The sequence below is a fragment of the Tenebrio molitor genome, chromosome 4 (genome assembly GCF_963966145.1).
Source record: "Tenebrio molitor chromosome 4, icTenMoli1.1, whole genome shotgun sequence".
Taxonomy (NCBI): domain Eukaryota; kingdom Metazoa; phylum Arthropoda; class Insecta; order Coleoptera; family Tenebrionidae; genus Tenebrio; species Tenebrio molitor.
Window position 1 is genome coordinate 22,476,738 of NC_091049.1, and position 19,552 is coordinate 22,496,289.

The 19,552-nt window shown below is 33.8% G+C and overlaps 1 protein-coding gene and 1 long non-coding RNA gene across 2 annotated transcripts in view; one reads left to right on the top strand and one right to left on the bottom strand.

The window, feature by feature from the left end:
* Positions 1 to 19,286, bottom strand: part of nau (nautilus) — a 69,733-nt gene extending 50,447 nt beyond the window's left edge. Inside the window, exons 1-2 of the mRNA XM_069043948.1 lie at positions 18,688 to 19,286; positions 10,704 to 10,883 (exon numbers count right to left, since the gene is read on the bottom strand). Coding sequence (XP_068900049.1) covers positions 10,704 to 10,883; positions 18,688 to 19,020 — 513 coding nt within the window. The 5' untranslated portion in view covers positions 19,021 to 19,286. The remainder of the gene's footprint in view (positions 1 to 10,703; positions 10,884 to 18,687) is intronic.
* On the top strand, positions 7,104 to 7,719 carry LOC138129909 (uncharacterized). The gene is made up of 2 exons (XR_011159422.1): positions 7,104 to 7,478; positions 7,533 to 7,719. It is a non-coding gene; the product is annotated as an uncharacterized lncRNA (long non-coding RNA).
* Positions 19,287 to 19,552: the final 266 nt, after the last annotated feature.

Sequence of the window (19,552 nt, forward strand, 5' to 3'; positions counted from 1 at the left end):
CACGTCATACTCAACGTATTTTTACAGGATTTTACTTCCTTTCTAGCATTCGGACAAGCGACGAGTGAATTCACATGAAAGCTTTGTTTGAACTAAACGTCAAATATCATTAAAAGGTTCCAGAAATGAGAACGAAGTTCTGTTTGTGCAAATAGATACCCCAGATTCGATTTCCCATTGAAAAATGCTTTGAGGGAAAATCGAAGAGAATACATTTATGAGAGGATTGGCGATGAAAATAAATTGACACAAGAACATCGCCGTTTTACTGCTGAATTTGTGAGCGAGTGAATAATATGGAATATTTAATGGACGAGTCTGGAGAAAAATGAAAAGTTTTGTGATCTTTGTGCCTTCTGATGTATTTCAACAGCATTGAAAGAAAATGAACTTGATACAGATTTAGTGCAGGGACTTTCAAAAGTTATTTAATAAAGACATATTGATTTATTGGGATATTGTAAAGTCACAGTAGGTAATAATTAAAATTAAAATGAGAATATAATTCTTGTGTCACGTGATGCCTTGGCAACGATTTAATTGGCTGAGATAGGGTAGCAGGGGTTATCCAGCCATGATAAATCAAAAACATGATCATCTTATTGTGGTACTTTTCTAAGGTCAAATTTGACAGCTAAAATGTTTATTCAAATTGCGCCATTATAAGTTGTCAAAAAGCAAAGCCAGTGGCGTCGATGCATGCATTTAAACGTTTCTTAATTATCCATCCATTACATTTTCTTGGAATATAATTTCGTGATATGATTAATAGTCGATTATATGACTCGTGAAACTGGAGCAGCACCCTACGGACTCGTCGAATCTGCAGCTGGCACACATCATCGGGGTGACAATCGATTGTTTTTATATTATTTGATGAAAATAATATATAGAAAAGTTGAGATTTGAGAGTGAGACATCGGTGAATATTTCAATCCGTCAACGTTACGAAACGGTCTATAAATTCGGCGTTTAATTGACGCGTCGTTAATATATTAGATTTTTGGAAGAGATTAATTACCGTCTGCATGTCCCTTCGCGGGTACCAAAATAAAAATCATGTCGAAACATGCGAGCTTTTAAAATCGTCATTATTAAAGTTAGAGTGAGATTTATATTAAAAGTAAACATATGTGGTCCATGTGTCGCCCCACAATACGATACGCTATAAAGATGTTCACATGTAATTATTGTTATACGGTTTATGAAAGAGACAAAGTTACATAATGACCCAAAAACAACACTGTTGTCGACGATGACAATGTTGTAACATCTGCGCACGTGGTCCTAGACATTTTTTACACGATTTACGATATTAATCAGTAAAAACTACATTCAAATTTTTTGAGGGAAATATTTTCGTGAAACTGATAAGTGATAACTGATAAATATAGCAAATTTAAACAAATTTTAACTCGTTTAAAAAAATCGACTTAATTAAACTGTCTAATTGAATAACGATACCTTAGACCACGAAGAAATTAAAGTAAGAATCTAATTAAAAATTAACTGGCGTTAAAAATTGCAATATAAAAACTTAAGGCGTGAGAGAAAACTAAGTGAGGCGAGCTCACTGTACCGCATTATATACTGTGATAGAATTATAGTTACAGCCCACCTCACTGACGTCATATAGTAATTAAATAAAATGCAGAACACAACCAGGAATTTTCCCTTTCTGTCAAAGTTTATTTGAAGAAAATGGATCGATTTGTTTTTGAGTTGCGGATTTAAACACAGAACTACAGCGACAGACAAAAATTCTAAAAATTGCTAAAAATGTCTTCTGTATATCATTCAGAGTAGAAGGTTTTCTTGTGTTTCATCCAGTTGGCGACCTCGACTCCGTCTCGGTCTCCAATCTCTGGGCTTAGCACAAAAAGACTCACTTCTACTCTTAATGATTAAATATGTAGCTTCGCTATGATGTATTTATATGAAACTGTTGCACTTTTTTGCATTATTTCTTCTTTGCAACGTGAAAGGATCTTGGAGGAAGTGCTTAACATGTTCATCCTTTACAAAAAACCGTTTTCATTACAATTTGTTTTTTCATCATGGGTTAGATGTAATACAAAACTTTTTCATTTGGGTATTTCATTACAATATGTTAGTGGAAATAAAATCTAGTAAAAGCATAAAGAAAGCAGCGATTATATTTCTTGCGATTATTTGAGAAAAATTAAAGCTTATTATAACTGTCTTGTTAAAATTTGCCGTCAGTGAATTAATAAAAAGTGTCAAATAATTAGGTTTATTTGTTGTTTCGTGGAGTTTATTTATTTGCGTGTTTATCAACTAATCCTGTACAAATAAAACAGAATTTAGGATTTGAAGGTTGCTTTAATAAATTATTTTCAATATGTTGAGAATCGAGAAGTTTTATAAAAATTAGCAAACTTCAAATAAAATGTGAGTTGTGAACTTAAATATTAACAATCAGTATAAAATTGGCCACTTAAAAAATACACAGCTATCAATTATGAAAAAAAAAACTACAAATAAGTTGCGACATGTGGACATGTGCCAACATTGTTAAAAAAAGAAGAAAAATGGTAAACAAAAAGTTTTAGTGCATTCTTTAGATGTATACATGTGAGTACACATCTGTATAACTGCAGAAATTATTTTTTGTTTCCTAATGCAGATTCACCAAAAACACGTTCACAATAATAACACTATTTATCTAAATAACTGAAGAAAAATATACGAGTATAAAAAGAATTCACTCTGTTGTCATTTCTTTATTTACGTGAAGAAATTTGATTGTAAAAAATTAAACGCTGCCACGAAAAAATAGTAAAAATACAAGAATGATTCACCAGCCAATATTTTTTTTTAATCTAACAATAATTCCTTGATATCATGCGTTCAAATGAAAACCTAAGCTGAAAAAAGTAAATAATTTGGAACAGTGTAAAGTTTGAATTTCCCGCCGTTTGACACAAATGAGATTTGTTTATGTTTAATCGATACATGATTGAACATGTTTGTTTTTAGCAAACGGTGCCCTTAAATATTTTTCTATTCTATTTTTAATGTAAAACATTGCAAGGAAAGAAAAAAAACAGAAATATTTTTTGTTTATAGATAGATCTTAGATTAGCTGTCAACATGCTCTAATGACAACTGTTAATGTATACTTTAAAAAAGCTGAATAACTGACGGTTTCCAACGCCTTCCCAGCCCAGGATTTTATGAACGCCCGATAGAAGAATCTTAAAAAATATGTTTGCCACGACTGTTTCTTCTGAGACGCTTGTAGGAAATTTTGGAGGTCCTTATGCCTCCACTCCATACTTAATGGTGTGGAACGAATTTAAGCTAAGCTAATAATGACTAAATTTGCTACAAGCCACTGCCATAAATTGCGACTCATCTACCTCGAAGTCGAAGAAGAGCTCAAGAACTCTAGAGGTACTCACAGCTTTGTTCTGAATCCGCATTTAATTCCCGAAACCCGAAGTGTTTACTTAGAACGCGTTCAACCTCTTTACGTGAGTAAGATATATGAACCCTTTCTGCTGCTACATGAAGGCAGCTCCTTACTGGAGTCATCCAGCGCGTCGCAAGTTCTCTACAATGACTCTTTGTCACTGTTAAATAGTTGTTGTTTAAGTTGGTGTTAAATCAATTTATTGTTGTGTTAGTTCAACACTGAGTCGCATGCGCCAAAGGGAAAATCTCTTGTGTCTCTTGATGTGTCGAAAGTCCCTCTACCACTTCTTAACAATTTGAGACGAACACTGACCAAATTTCCCATGTGTTATCGTCAATAAATAACCACTAGTTTGTTGACAGACAGTTTTTCATTTGTCAGTCGCCGCCTTCTACTTCAGGGACAATAAACGTTGAACCACCCTCGTAATGAAGTAATTTATGAAGTGAGCGCAAATAGAGATAAAATATAGTGTCCAGTGTGACAAACAAAAATGAGAAATAAATCGTACAGATATATTTGTATAATATTTTGTATTTTAGTGTTAGTAACAAACAGTCTAAAATTACGAAACAGAAAAAATAAGATCTAAAAATAAAATCCTAATTCAATTTGCACACGTGCCGGAAGCCAGGAAAAGACAAATGCACAAAATTAATTCCACATTAAGTTGAACAATTTGGAAGCGAACGAAATTCGTATTTCACATTAATCTGTAATTTTAAATGGGGCATATTTATCGATTATGGCAGAAGAAGAGTGTGAGTGAACGAGAACAGTTGTTGTGGTTCGACGACGGCCAATGAAAGTGGATGTGTTTAAATTTAAAATGTAAGATGTTAGCATACATCAGGTGCTGTCAAAAGACAAAACTTTATAGAAAATTTCCATTTAAGCGACAGCCAATAAATACATTTTACTCTTGATATATATCTTCAGACGTATTCATTGGCTTCTGGTTCAAAGGAGGAAATCGGTCATGTTGCCAGATCGATCAGAAGATGAATATAATTTTATGCGTGCCGTCTTGAGGGGACAGCTTCGGTATCTTCCCAGGGGTTACATTTTTCCGACTAGTGCGATGAAAACTTCTTATTGCAGATGTGTATTTTCGATTTTTTCTTTGGCTTTCAAAATATTTTACAGGAAATCATAAAACAGTTTTAAACTGCGCCACTGTTGTTTTAATGTCTTTGAAGATTTGACGACAGTGGCTGGTTGTAAATTGAAGTTGTCATTTGCGGCTTGTTTTATAATCCGTTTATTTATGTTCCTATAAATTTGTATTGATAATTTGATTTATTTTGCGTTTCCTTGTCGCAAAATATTCGAAAACAAAGGATGAAAAGATATTTACGGCTTATTTATGGGAATTCAGTAGTACCATGTAAAATCGCACTATCTAGGTTTTGGAAAGAAGAAAAAAATTCTAAATCAAGCTGAAAAAATGAAAATAATAGTATGTTGTTCAAGGGGCATGTAATGATGGATAATAAAGGATGAACGAGTAGATAATGGCCATTACGCACGAGTAGTGTACCATACTTTTTCTACAATATACAAATTTCATCATTCCTAAAATGAGAATTCATTTATTATTGTTTTAACAAAGAAAAAATATAGATTCGCGAATTATGACATTTCAAAATGAGAATGAGAATAGCAACTTTACCGTCGATGCGATTATTTCCAAATGCAATTGTGCAACGGCAAAGTGGAGTAATGAGTTATTAATCACAACAGTGATTAATGAGTAGCATTACTTAACGATAGACGCGTATATAATGTATATATTATTTTTTAGGAATATAAAATAGTACATTATATGGCAAAGCATTAAAGTGCGTTATTTTATCTAAAGTGTACAAGCGCGAACGCAGCGAGGGCAATTATTACACGAGGGCTGAAAAGGCACTTTACTACTATAGTACGTACACAAGGCACACAAAATGTTTCCTCTTGGTCATGAAATGGGTGAATGTCGTATCACTGTCAATATAAGTGGGTGCATTGATTGTAACGTAAATATAAATATTAATGTGTTAAACAAAAACTGTATTAGTTTTACATTTTTTGTAAATTCCTTTTAGAGTGGTTCATAATTATAAATAATAAGGAAGTATAGTTGCAGGGTGCGTTTCTGCCATAAACTTGTCTACCAGACTTCTCTATTCTGACACGAGATAATTGAATTTAGAACAGACGTTAATAAAATATCTAGAACATTCAGGGGTTTCATTTCTCTTCCAGCATACTTTTGTAAATGAATCCTCTCTTCCCAAATTTATTTAATCATATCAGTCATATCAAATCAGTTAGTATTAAAAAGCTCATTATCACGTATTGTGAAATATAATACACAACAGATTGATAAGTTGCTTTTGCTTAGTTAAAACGCACCTACCTCTTTATTTAATACTTTTATTTATTTGATATTTTTATTAACCAATTGTCTTCGATTTTATCAAAAACTGTGATTTACTATATATTTTGCAAGTTATGGTTGTACCAGGCCTAACAGGAAAACGATTTTATAGTCATTGCTTGAAAAGCAAGATCACTAATAATAATAAAGAACAAAAAGGGTGTATCAAGGGAAGGGTTTTTTTCTTTGCTTAGAGTAATAATGTCAGTGCTGGAAATCAAATCCAATTCCAATTAAACGAGTCAATTATCAGATATATATAGATATAGTCCTGATTATGGATTTAACTGAATTAATACAATGAATTATATCATGGATTTAATTTATTATTTAATTTAAAATTATACGCTACTACCAATGATCAACTTACGTCTCTCTGTCAAAATTAACCGAACACTTTCCTGCTGTGTAGGAATGAGTTTTGGAATTGAGAAATGTGAACAATTAACCAAACTGAAGCCAAAATAACTTAGGAAAACAATTTTGGCTTTTATGTATGGTGGGAAGTAATGTTTTCTAACTGGTATAATCTAATGGAGGGTGTGAATCGTTATGCCGTGCTGTTATTAATTTAGTACTTCGGAATTATTAAATGGACCAAAACCAATATCCAAAATATTAACATTAAAGTGAGAAAATTATTCACAGATTTTAATAAACGCCATCCTAAATTATCGAAAATTATAATTATCGAAATGTTTAATTTATCACTGAAAATGATGACAAATTTTGCTTGACAACCAAGTCAGCAATTTAAAAATTACTTTTCAAAAAGAGCAGAGCGGATGATAATTACATCATTGAAGGAGAAATCGTTGGACGATAAATATTTTCTTAAGCTTGAACAACCTGATGTCGATATAAAGATTTCACTTATGTGGCTCAAAAAGCCAAATATACATTCTGAAACTGAGAAATTTATATTTGCTTTTCAACATCAAGTTATCAATTTGTACTAAAAATTATAAAGAACACATTGTTAGAGATCTTAGTATGAATATTGAATAGCGATAGTTGTAGAATTTGTAGAGGTGCAAGCGAAACAATACAACATATTATTACTTCTTCTTCTTCGATATTAATACAGAGTGGCTACAATTATTAGCATAATTGTGTGTACCTAAAATAATTTACTCCCAATTACCAATAAATCATAAACTAATCGAGAATTTACCATATTACCGGTGTGAACCAAAGAGTGCTCTCAAACAGGATGATAATTATAAATTATATTTATTATCTGTTCACTTTGATTGTGACCACAACGAAAAACATAGTAGGCGCTGTTTAGCTGTGTGCTGCATACGTTTTACACTAAATATTTGTGTGGTGTGAACATGATGGAAAATGTCAGAACTGTCAAAACTTGACCATGGTAGTAAAGCAATGATTTTTATGTATTTATCAATATTAATAACGGAAATCAATATTTGAAGTAGGAGAAACTAAAAACGTCTGTCTGATTCTGTGATCACGTCTGTTGAAAAATGGAGTTATATCCAGGTACAGATTATTTAACGTAAAAACTTCGAAATCACCTCATGCAATTCTCGATATTAATGAAGAACGAAGGAAATGGTAATTTGGCAGTAAGACAAACGCGAAAAATGCCTGGTATAAAGGTAATCAGAACTTTCAATTAGCATTGATTAATACAAATATTTTCAGATAAAAACTAATCAGACAGAAAGTTCAAAAAAATGATTTACAGGGGATGAAAAGGCAGAAGATATCAAACTACAACACTTACTAGCCAAAATGTACAACAAAAAAGCACAAATAGAGTTAACTTTATTGGTGATGTTCATTTTTGTGAGTTGTTTTCCCGTTGGCTTCAATAAACGTCTCGAAACAAGTCAATATTAACCGTTTGGTCCCAACTTTGAGAAGACGACGTGGCATTTTCTTTTTGAATTGTAAAATTTTGTACCAAAACTCAATTTTATAGATATGCGCACAGTGTACTTTGAAAAACGTTTGCGCAAGTCGTTTTCCGTTCTGTCTTCTGTGAGCGTGACGTTTCTGTCAAAATGGCGCCTCCGAGAGTTGCCAACTGCGACTGGATTTAGTGTTATCTAAAATTCCCTATCAATAACCTAGCAACTGAAAAGTTACTACGGAGTGGTCACAATCAAAATGAATAGATTATAGTATAAATTATTTTACGTGATAAACGAATCGTGGCAAATAGACTTGACATTGAGCTTGTAAATAAACAAAAAATGATGCATTCTTTATTGGCATTGCTGTGTCCCACTCCGATAACTTGGCGTATAATACTAAAGTTGCAAAACCTTAAATAATTTTCATCCCTGTGACATAATCACTAAAATTACTTTTGTTCGATACCTCCCTAGAAAGTGAGTCTCTATCCATAGTTACCAGTGGGAGAAGGAGAAGGTTTCTCTTTCGTTCACTTCACTTTCGCTCATTGTTTTTCGCTCACTGTCTTTCACATTTACTCACTGGTTTTCATTTACTCGTAAATTTTTCAAATTCTTCCTGATAACGTAATTTTGATTTTTTATGCAACATTTGGTACCTCGCTGCAATTGCCCCTTCCAGGACATCATCAGGAATATACAAAGTGTCTCAGCTAAGACTTTCGAGCCTAATAACTCAGTTATTTTCCAGCGGATTTTTGTGAAATTTAAAATGCAGATACTTTAGACGGTGAAGAATAAAATCCCATTAATGCAATCACCCAAGTCTTAAAAACGTAATTTTTACATGTCTTTTTAAAATGTTGAATCAATTAAGATTTTCATAAAAAAATAATCGTCAATAAAAAATGCTGTAGGGAAAAAATTGTCCTTGAAAGCGTCTGGTTTGCAAGAAAAAAGCAAAAAACTGTGTTAAACGTGGCTACAAATGCAAAAACGTAGACGCGTATGAAACAAACGCGCAATTTTGCAGAATTTTGGTGTAAAACTTTACACTCCATCCATAAAAGCAGAGAAACACGTCTAACCGAAACCAAAATTGTACAATTCTCACTTCAGATATGCTTTTATCGAACTATCTTGTGTTGCTGGGGCGACAGCATCGCCTCTAAATTTCCTGACCTAAATTTGTGCCTCTCTCCGTTTTTTCGATTCCTAGACGTCACCCCGCACTAATTCTCTAGCTATATTGCAAGCTTCGCCGAGGTGACCTATGTAAATTCTCAATTAACGCGTTGCTCTTCGAACAGTGATGCGTGGTGTGTCTCTCCTGGGGTACTCTCTGACGCGTAATCTCCTTTAAATTTATAATTGCGGTGGCTTAAGCTGAAAGCTATACGAGCCAGTTTACAAAACGAAAACTCCGCCACGTTGACAGCTTCTGTACGCGCAAATGCCAACGTTATAGCGTTTTAAACACGCGTTGAAATAATGCCAATAATGAGAAACGATACGTTTACTGGATTGTCAAATAACGGAAGAATAATTCATCGAGGGCCATGTTTTACACGTGAATGCGAAACGAGTAAGCGCAAACGCCGTACTCGAAAAGGAAAAGTGTAAATAAATTTTTGAGTAATTATTATTTTACAATTTTATGCGAGCCAAATAACTAATTTGGCAAATGGTTCTTAGAAGTAAAAGAAAATAATTCTCTAACGTAAAATACGTTCTTAGGGATCCTTAATGAAAACGATAATTTTACGTACTCACGAGCGGACGAAAAGTAACTCTTTTTCGGACGCTGACCTTGACGCCATTTGTTGGTCTGTTGAGTAAGTTAGCAATGAAACCGACAATTGTCCTCTCACCATTAATTATGTAAATAAGTGTATTACAAATAGTAAATTTCTAGTTTTGTTGCTTTGTATTTCGTGCGGTCGCCTAAAAAATTGTGCACCTCTGCCAAAAAGTGCCTTTTGTCCTCGCCTGTTTTCAAGCCTCGGCTGCGCCTCGGCCAGAAAACTCAGACTCGGACAAAAAAAATGCATTTTTTCGTGACATATCTATAGCTTTAGCAAGATCCTGTGAATTTGATTGCTCGATTTTATTTTTTATTTATGATAAAACATTACCACTTGGACAAACTTGTTTGTTTCCGTCGTCAAAAAAGATTTTCTAGGAGATTCCCACACCTGCTTTCCATAGAGAGTACATTATTTATTTCTTTTGTAGAGCTTTTCGTATGAAATTGTGTAACCCACATGTCAACAAAATTCGAACTAGTCAAATTAATGTACTGGATCTAATTTTATTTATATTGTTCCAGTTTCACGTATCTGCTATTTTGCGGCGAGATAACTTACAAAGAAAATGTTGCACCAAACACAATAGAACTTCTTTCCCGTCGCTATCTTCGTCAATATGTCAAAGAAAATTAGGAACTCCTGGTGGCCGCCTCCGGCGAAATCACGTAACGACCCTCGATTAAGGTCGATAGTTCATTTGTGTGGCGAGACGAGTCTCTCACAAGGAGAAAATGTGATCGATTGAATTAATTTCCCTAGCGGAAAATCTGAATTTCCACATCGATGAACGCATTAACAACAGACGGGATCAGAAATCGAAAGCGAAAATATTATGTTAAGCAGGCAGACCGAAATTCATTAAAAAATTCACCGCCCATAATGGAGCAGCAATTAGAATTTCTTGGTGAGCCGTTACTTGGCGCAACTATCGATTTTGTGTGTCGCTAAAGATGTTTCGAGCCCCGAATAGCCCATTGTCTCCCTTAATATGGGCTTCATTGTTTCCAAACATTAATTAAAACAGAACTTCCAACAGCAATCAACATTAATAAATAAAATAAAACGATGCAAACTCCACTCCCTCGACGACACCGACCCCGGAGTTCTCGATATTGCTTAAAAACTAACGAGGAAATGTCCGGACTCACCACGTAGTTGGAAGCCGTCGAAATGATGTTTTCCGTTTCGGCCGGGGATTTCGCGCCTTGGAGGATTTCCTCCAGGTATTCGATGTATTCGATGGCGCTCCGGAGAATCTCCACTTTGGGCAGCCTCTGGCCGGGATTGTTGCATGTTCGGCGCTTCAGCACCTCAAAAGCTTCATTGACCTGCAATTTATACAGTCACGGGTTGCTAATTCATATTAAATAAAACAATAAATTAATGACGAACAATAGCTAATAATAATAAATATTTAAATTTCTCCTCAAAGTTGGCGTTGGAGAGATTTTCAACGCTCCACGGATTAGTTGTTTAAATCTAACCTTACTTTTTGCATTGTTTGTGTTTTTATTCTGACGAGTGGTGCGTTCACAATCGACTCTTCGACGCCAACGTTGAGGAGAAATTTAAATGAACACCCGATATTTTTTGTTCACTCAATCAAACATTTATGTCATTCGATATGTATTCATTCATTGTCATAATTACAGAAAATATATACAGGGTATTTCACGAGTGATAATGAGCCCGGCGGAATATAAAATGCAACCCACAATACATTGGAACGTAAACCTGGACATGGAGGCGATAAAAATATCCGCCTTTTCCTCCTGATGTATTGTGGGTTGCATTTTTATTCCGCCGGGCGCATTATCACTCGTGAAATACCCTGTATATGCATATTTGTTCACAGAACTTTCCGACCCTGACGAGAGTTAAATGCAGCTAGTAATACGTTATTCAGTGATAACTTAAAATTAAAATGATAACATTAATAAACGAATTTAATAAATATGATTCTAAACCAGCTTTTCCACAGGTAAAATTTTAAAAATAAAAATGAAAGCACATTATAGAGTTGGTAAAGACGAGGTAAAATCAACAGTATAAAATCAAATAATGATATGGCCTACATTATACAGCTGAAACGAGAGATCGTTACAGAGTGGTTCTTCATTGAGCTTGAACAACCTGATATTGACATAAAGGCTTCATAAATGTAGCTTAAAAGGCAAATATATGTCTTGAAAGCGCGGATTTATATTTGTTATGCAAGAACAAGTGATGAAGATATGCTACCACAAAAAGTAAATAGGGGGATTGCAAGGACAATACACTGTTATTTAGCAATAAAATAAAATAAACAGAAACTTTCTTTCGTGTTTTAATTTTTTTTTTCAGCAACAAAAGGAGAGCTTCATTGTCTCGTAACTAAAAAATCGGCGTGGGCGCTGTGGTGCTCGTGTGGCGTGGCGTTAACTAACGTCTTTGTGATACTAAGGATGAGAATGAGTGTCAGTCGTTGGTGGTTTTTCCAACTGATTATTTGTGTAATTTTGTTGCCTCTCATCCTCTTGCTGGCGTAAATATTAAGTGATGAGATTTTTTGCAGCACGTGCCGATTCGTTAATTTTACTATTTGATCGCACGTCACAGCTAAACCGTTAATGCTTGATGAAAACGGGGTTCTTTAATAGTATATTATGTTATGAGGAGCAAAAATGAAGTTTTATGTGCTGCGGCTGGTAGATTGGCTGCCGAACGCAGGGAGCAGACAAACCAGCCAAAGCACATAAAATCATTTTTGCTCCGAATAACATATACTATTTTTTCTTCAAACCTTCATAACAAATTATTTAAGACATGTTAAGAAACCAGGTAGGAATTTCAAATGATTTAGCTAGTTTACTTTACTGCCGCTCATCAGCGGAGATAATAACTTCACGGACGCCTTCAGCGGAGATAATAACTTTATCTGCCGCTCTCAGCGGAGATAATAACTTTATCTGCCGCTCGTCAGCTCGTTAGATGCCATGACAATGAAGTGACACTTTAGCATTATCAATGTAGCAGGATAATGTCATAATTTACGGACGTTTGAAGAAAAAAATGTTTAGTATAGCGTCTGCGGTTCAACCATTTTCAATTAGTGTGCAATCCTTCCAATCTAGCACCAAATACCTACATTGTTTTACTAAAACTGGAGCTGACTGGCGTTTCGACAGCTGAGTTGTCATCATCAGAGCGACAATACAAAACTTTCGTTGTCGCTTTGATGATGACAGATGAGAATGTTCTCTTTTCCATGTGGAGATGACAGATAATTATTCTTCCCAATAAGTAATGTGGCTCTACATTTACTAATATTTAAAGCAACCTGTTAATCAAAGACCAAATACACACAGATCGTCTTTGTAATATAATTTAGTATAATCTGCATTAAACAAAAAGTACATGTTAATTATTTTAGTACTGTTGTTAACACACAAGAAATAATAGTGGCCCAATAACGGGTCCTTGCGGGACTCCCAAATATTCCTGCCTTCCTGTGAAATCATAATTATTGATTAAAGTAGATTATTAAATTCTTCATGAAATAAACTGATAGTTATTTCTAAATTGTGCGTCTTATTAATTAAGCACCTAAGACACACAATAAAAGTTGACACGAGATCGTGTTTAATTTTTCTAGCTAATAAAGGATATTACATAAATGATTGTCCCCTAGCAGTAGGCGTTGGCGTAGTTGAATGTGCCGCAAGCCTCATAACATGAGTGAGACTTGTATCGCGGATATGGCGGTAGTGGAAATTTGTCTAACGTTGCGAGGCTGGCGGCACATCCAAAATTTGTGTGGGTTTTCAACGCCAACTGCGATGGGACAATTATTTATAATGACCCTGTATAATACAACATTTTATCCCCAACGCACAACTCAGCAGTACGCCCAAGAAGATGTGGCAAGGCATTTGACGCCACTTCATGCTAGTTCCTCAAATGGTTGCAATGGCGGATTGCTTGTTTATTGTTTATCGAATAGTGTAATATTTGTAAAAAATAATTCATGTTTGAAAATTGAAAGAAACTCTTTTGCAGCTGTTGCCGGTAAAACCTAAGAATATCTGCGACAAAGAATTCGCCGCAGGAGAGGAAAAAGAGGTGCTACAGCAATAACTGAAGACATACTTTTTAAGTGTTATGAAAATGTTTGCGGTTTCATCAATATTTTATGTTGAGGACATTTTTGAAAGTGAATAAAAATGTAGACATTTCAAAATATGAAAAACCGACTACTTATCTCGAAGATTAAATACAAATTGTTTCTAATTTTTCTCAAATGTCATAAATTGTAAAACACTAGTGTCTTACGAGTATATGGGATATAAAACACTAGTGTCTTGTAGTTCCATAAGACATTTAAAATCATATAATTATCCTTTCATAATATCTGGGTTGTGGATAAAGTGCTTTATCTCACTTGTGAAAAAAGGTCCACTTTAAACGCATGAATTTGGTTAAACAAGAGCTACTTAAATTTATTCAATACTGTTGTGGAAACTCAAATTTTTCATAACTTTTTGACATTATGAAATGTTACTTTTTTCATAATTGTCACGAAATAAGATTTGAAACAGTTTACATAACTAGTTACGTAATGAATTTTTCTACTTTGCGTTCGTACTGATGCTGTTACGATACTGTTTTGCGTATCGTAATAGGAAAAGGCGTGATATAATAATAATACTAAAAACAGTGAAATTTAATTTTTTAATGTTGACGTGACCTTGGGTGGAATCCTTCAACTTTAACTGTTTTAAATTTTAAATTATTTTTATTCATTGAAAAAGTGGCAAAGTAGAAAAAATACTGTATGATATTTCGTTTATAAAGCATGTTATCGCACTTACTCCTTTAGGGCACTCCTCGCTACGCTCGTCGTGTTCTAAACCCGTGCGTGCGATAAAATGCTTCTTATAAGACTCGTCTATTTGCAACGCTCCTAATAAAAGAGATAATAATACACCAACTATACAGAATGATTCAAAAGGAACGCACCAACCACTAGCAGTTGTAAGGAATAGAGTGGAAAAAGCATAAAACATTGTTTTTTTTACCAGCTTTAATTAAAAGTTACATGGTGTTGAAGTTAGAAAATTTTAACCAAAATTTTCTTGTAAAAAAATTTTTTTTGTTCCAATTATTTTAAGCATAGTATTCATTCAATTGCTATAACATTCACTAATTAAATTATTTTTCTTTTAGTCCATTTGATTTTTTTAAATGGGAAATTTTAAATTTTTGTTACACAATTTTTGATTAAGTCTTAGTCAATTAATCATGTACTTTAAATGTCAACAAAAGAAATCAAAATCTGGAAAAATAAGAAAAAACAAAAACGCATCAGGAGAATTTTTGTATTATTTTTTTCACGTTCCTCTAACTCTACTTTATACGGTTACAAGTAGTTGGTGAGGTCGTTTTGATACACCCTGCATATGATTTATTTATAATCAATTTATGGATTTACGGATAAATCATAAAGAATAATCCGGATCAGAATCCATACTGTAGAACCTTTCAAAGTTTTCATGCTTGCGAAATGTGCCAACATTACCTTTTCAGTGTTGAAACTAAGTAATCATTGAATTTCCAGTAATTCTTGTACACAATTTTGTAACATTGCTTTGACTTTTCGAGTGTCAAACCATTCGCATCAAAATTAGGAGATTCTTCAGTTTCTGTCAAAATAAAATTTGCTAATTTTCTATTTCGTTGTTCAATATTAAATGGAATGCTTACTTCAATAGTTGACCATTTCTCAAATATTGACAATGACATAAGAATTATTTAGAAAGTGGAAGAAAGTGAGAAATTTAAACGGAATTATATAAAACGCACATAATGCGATAAAGTTGTATTGTTTGACTTCAAATTCGCCAACGTTTGTTTTAGCAAACATTACGACTAGGCAAACAAATTTTTATAACTGATTAGTGATTACATCTATTACAGTATTTGCTATGTTATTATCAAATGTTATGTCCTTAAACACTCTCTTTAATGAGGGTACGTTATATTGACGTTTTCGAAATTCTATAAAGCAAGTAAAGCATCTTACTCGCAAATTTCTAATTATGGTTGATATTTCATAGCAGTATTATGTTTGTAATCGCATTGTTTCCAAATGACTGTCCTAAGTGTACAAAGAATTTGGTGCATCTTTCTTAATTTAATAAAGAACAAATTGTCGACGTTTCTATTCAGATAATTGTTTAACGTGTTTCCTATTTATTTTCAAAATAAGCTAAAAAAAATTATTGCATCGTCTCTTTGTTACATTGGATATTCCAAAACACTGTTTAACATTTTTTTCTGTGTATTGTCAGCCGCACAATTTTCTATCCTTCCATTTCTGATAGCACTTTATTTGTTTGGTAAATTGAACTGGGATAGGATTTTGGTGATTCGTGAACGTTTCTTGTTAGACAATTTTCTCTCGCCTCAGGAATTCAATGATCATTGTTCCACTAAATCTTCACACACAAATTGCACTCTTGCGAAATAACTATAAAAACAACACTATTGTGCTGATTTTAATGGAATGTCAAGTACACCCTGTCGTCAAAATAAATCAAATATTTTGTGATAAATATTATAAATTGGTATAAGATTTTTCTTTTGATGTACCGTAGAGTGCACGAATAGGAGATTTTAAAGTGGTGGTTGATGAGACTGAAATGGCAAAAGCGTGTAGATTATCTTTAACATTAGTCCGGTTCCGTTTTTCAGCCCGGCATACTAACATCTGTTTCCGTTTGAAGTGGATATAATTTTACGAGGGAATTACGTTCAAAGTAAGAAATTCTATCGTGTTTCCATATATGCAACAATATGATAAAATAGTTTTTTCTAATTTCCTGTAGATGGAAATGAATAAATTTTGCAGAATTTCTCAAGTACGGCATCACAATCCAATTTACACAGTTCCCATAATTTTTTATATAGAGGTTTCATTATATATTTTATCGTATCATTAACTATTATGATCACTTTATGTTACTCATTTATTGATCATTATGAAGACCATAATATTCAACTACTATATAATACGTTAATTACTCATAATAATACATTAGTTAGGCACTCATAGTACGTAAGATACAATGATACGATAAAGCTTTGAATATGACTGGAATATTAGCGATTTAAACCGTCTCGGGCGTTGCTATGAGGTTGACTCGGCTAGCGCCTCGTCACCTCGCACCTCGCACCTCGTTATATTAATAGCTATTAATTAAATTTGAAATTTTGAAATTTGTTTTAGCAACCGCAAAACACTAAATGTCAACCAGATACCGGATGACATTTAATATTTTGAAAAACCACACACACTCGCGTACAAATTTCCAATTTACTATGGAAGTTGTAAAGCTGAGCTTTACGTAGGCGAGACTGAACATTTTTAGAATGGAATATTTAGTTCGTCACATTTTAAAATTTGATCCTTAATTTGTGTCGAACTGATTGAGAAGCGAATTGGTTGAATTGTAAATAAATTGGAATATTTACAAAATCTATAATTTTGTACTTAAAGTTATTCAGAAAATAACTCGGAAAGGTCAACTTTATTTTTCGAAAGAAACATTTTCCGATAATCCTCATTTTTCCACTCTTTAGCGTTTCTGCGTCATCGCTATTTTTGTAATGTTCTTGTTGTTGTAGTTGTTATTTTTTATAATTCCTGTAAGTGAATTCCAGTTTGTTGGAAATAAACGATTATTATTATTGCTCTTATTATTTTACAAAATTAGAGTTGACTTTTATCCACAGAAAATGTATTTTGTGAAAATTTTAATATGAAATCTGGCATCCCTAGAGTTTTTACGGAAATTCAAAACTTCAGAAACCAAAAATAAAAATTGGAATTATGAAAAGTACGATCCCACGTGCGTCAAAATTCGTGGAACGATTTAGCAGTACGTTCTTAAGTAGTCATAAAATGTCAGGTAAAAATATAAAAAAAATATCTTTTTTTTTGTAGAAGTACTGATCTTTTTATTACACTAGATTTAATCAAAAACCAAAACACAAAATTCTGCAAGGAAAAAGTTCACCACCTCCTCAAAGAGGAGCAGTTACGGTTTTCGTAAAATAAGAAGAAAATTAAAAAGGAAGGCGCTGTTTCGTGAGTGTAACGCTTCAGCTCAGAAAAGTTACTTAACATCGCTAATATTCGCAATCATAATGTTAGTTTTAAATTATTAGAAGAGCAAACTTCTTATTAGCCAGATATAGCTCGTAAAAAGTAGTTTTCTAGGCATCCTTAATGAAAACGGTAATTTGACCTGCTCACAATCGGACGAAAAGTAACTCTTTTTCGGACGCACTTTTTCGGGCGCTGACCGTGGCGCCATCTGTTGGTCTATTTAGTAAGTTAGCAACGAAACCGACAAAACCGATAATCGTCTTGTCGCCATAAATTATGTAAATAAGAAATTGTATTGCAAATAGTAAATTTCTAGTTTTGATAAGAAATACTATAAAAAAATTGTTAATACATATGTACTTATTTTAATAAAATAATTTATTTGAAGAAGGTAAAATTTGTAATTTTTCCAATGATGTCTTTTGCTTTGTAGTTCGTGCGGCCGCCTAAAAAATTTAATGTGCACCTCTGCCAAAAAGTGCCTTTTGTCCTCGCTTGTTTTCAAGCCTCGGCTGCGCCTCGGCCAGAAAATCGAATGGTTTACTCTTCCGGTTTGCTAATTTTCCACATTACTTATGTGAAATGATAATTAGATATATGTAGTAAACATTATTAAATAAACAACAAGATTTTTTAGGACAAAATTTACTGTTGGAAAACGTTTATGAAATTTTTGTGCCCATTCAGATTTTTTAAAATTAATATTGTTTATTTTCTCGTAGATTTACCTCTTTAAGGAAAAAACTTTTTCAAATTATAGACTGCCAAGGACCATTTATAAAATTTTAAAAATAATAAAGAGAATATAGGAATACGAGACTTTTGCGATTCATTAGTAATAAAAATGTTTAGTTTAAATTTTGTGGTACTTTAAAATAAATTCTTTGATGAAAACCAAAGAAGCAATGTATACTAAATAATAAACCCGAGAAAATAATTTCCCTTTGAACATTAAAAAATGTAGCTTTCCACACAATCCTCACCTTCCTCAGCCTCCTCCTTTCTCTCAGCGTAGCCGCCTTCCTCCTATCTATCGCCACCGTTTTCTTCTTGCACGCCTTGCAAGCCCACGCCAGACACTTCCTGGGCCCATTCGGCGAACAATTAGTATTTTGCGGCTCCAAAATATGATTCAGTTCTTTCTCGTCCTCACTTTCCACCGAACTGTCCGCACTGGCATAACCCGTATCCGATTTGGCACTAGTCGATTTGGTTTCCTCGTTTTTCGTCTTTTTGCTGTCGCCCTGGTTTGGATAGAAGTATCCCGCTGTGTTCTTGTGCTGGTAGTTCTGGTAGAAATTGTGATAGAAATTCATTTGAACGGTACCACGAGTCGCACTGGAATACCACACACAAACTAGATCCACATATGTTGTTCCCTGTTAAGATTTGTACAAACTAAAATTTCGAATTTGTCTCTCCCTACTTTAAATTATTCACATCTAAGAGCCGCACGCTCTGTCTCTGTCTAGAGAGGAACATGTGGATATAATAGAGGCGGTGTTTTTTTCTCTTATTTTTGTATCCTCTGGATATGTCGCATGCTTCTACCAGTTAATCATCAATTTGAACCAAACAAATGAGGCGGATTTATCATGCCGCTCGGGGATTAATTTCCTGATCGTTTTAATCGAGTAGGCATCGGCCACGCCCCTTTTCACCGACTTAACCAATCGCCGGATCGAAGCTCGTGCGCTCCGCCCTATCGCTAAGTATAAATAATAATTTTTATAGAGAGCGCAGTTTTCAGAGCGTGACAATTTTTACATAATGTAAACGACAGATAAGTCAACGTCGAAGTGGGTTATTTTTGAAGCCCCATCATTCTCTTCTGATGAAGCAAATAAA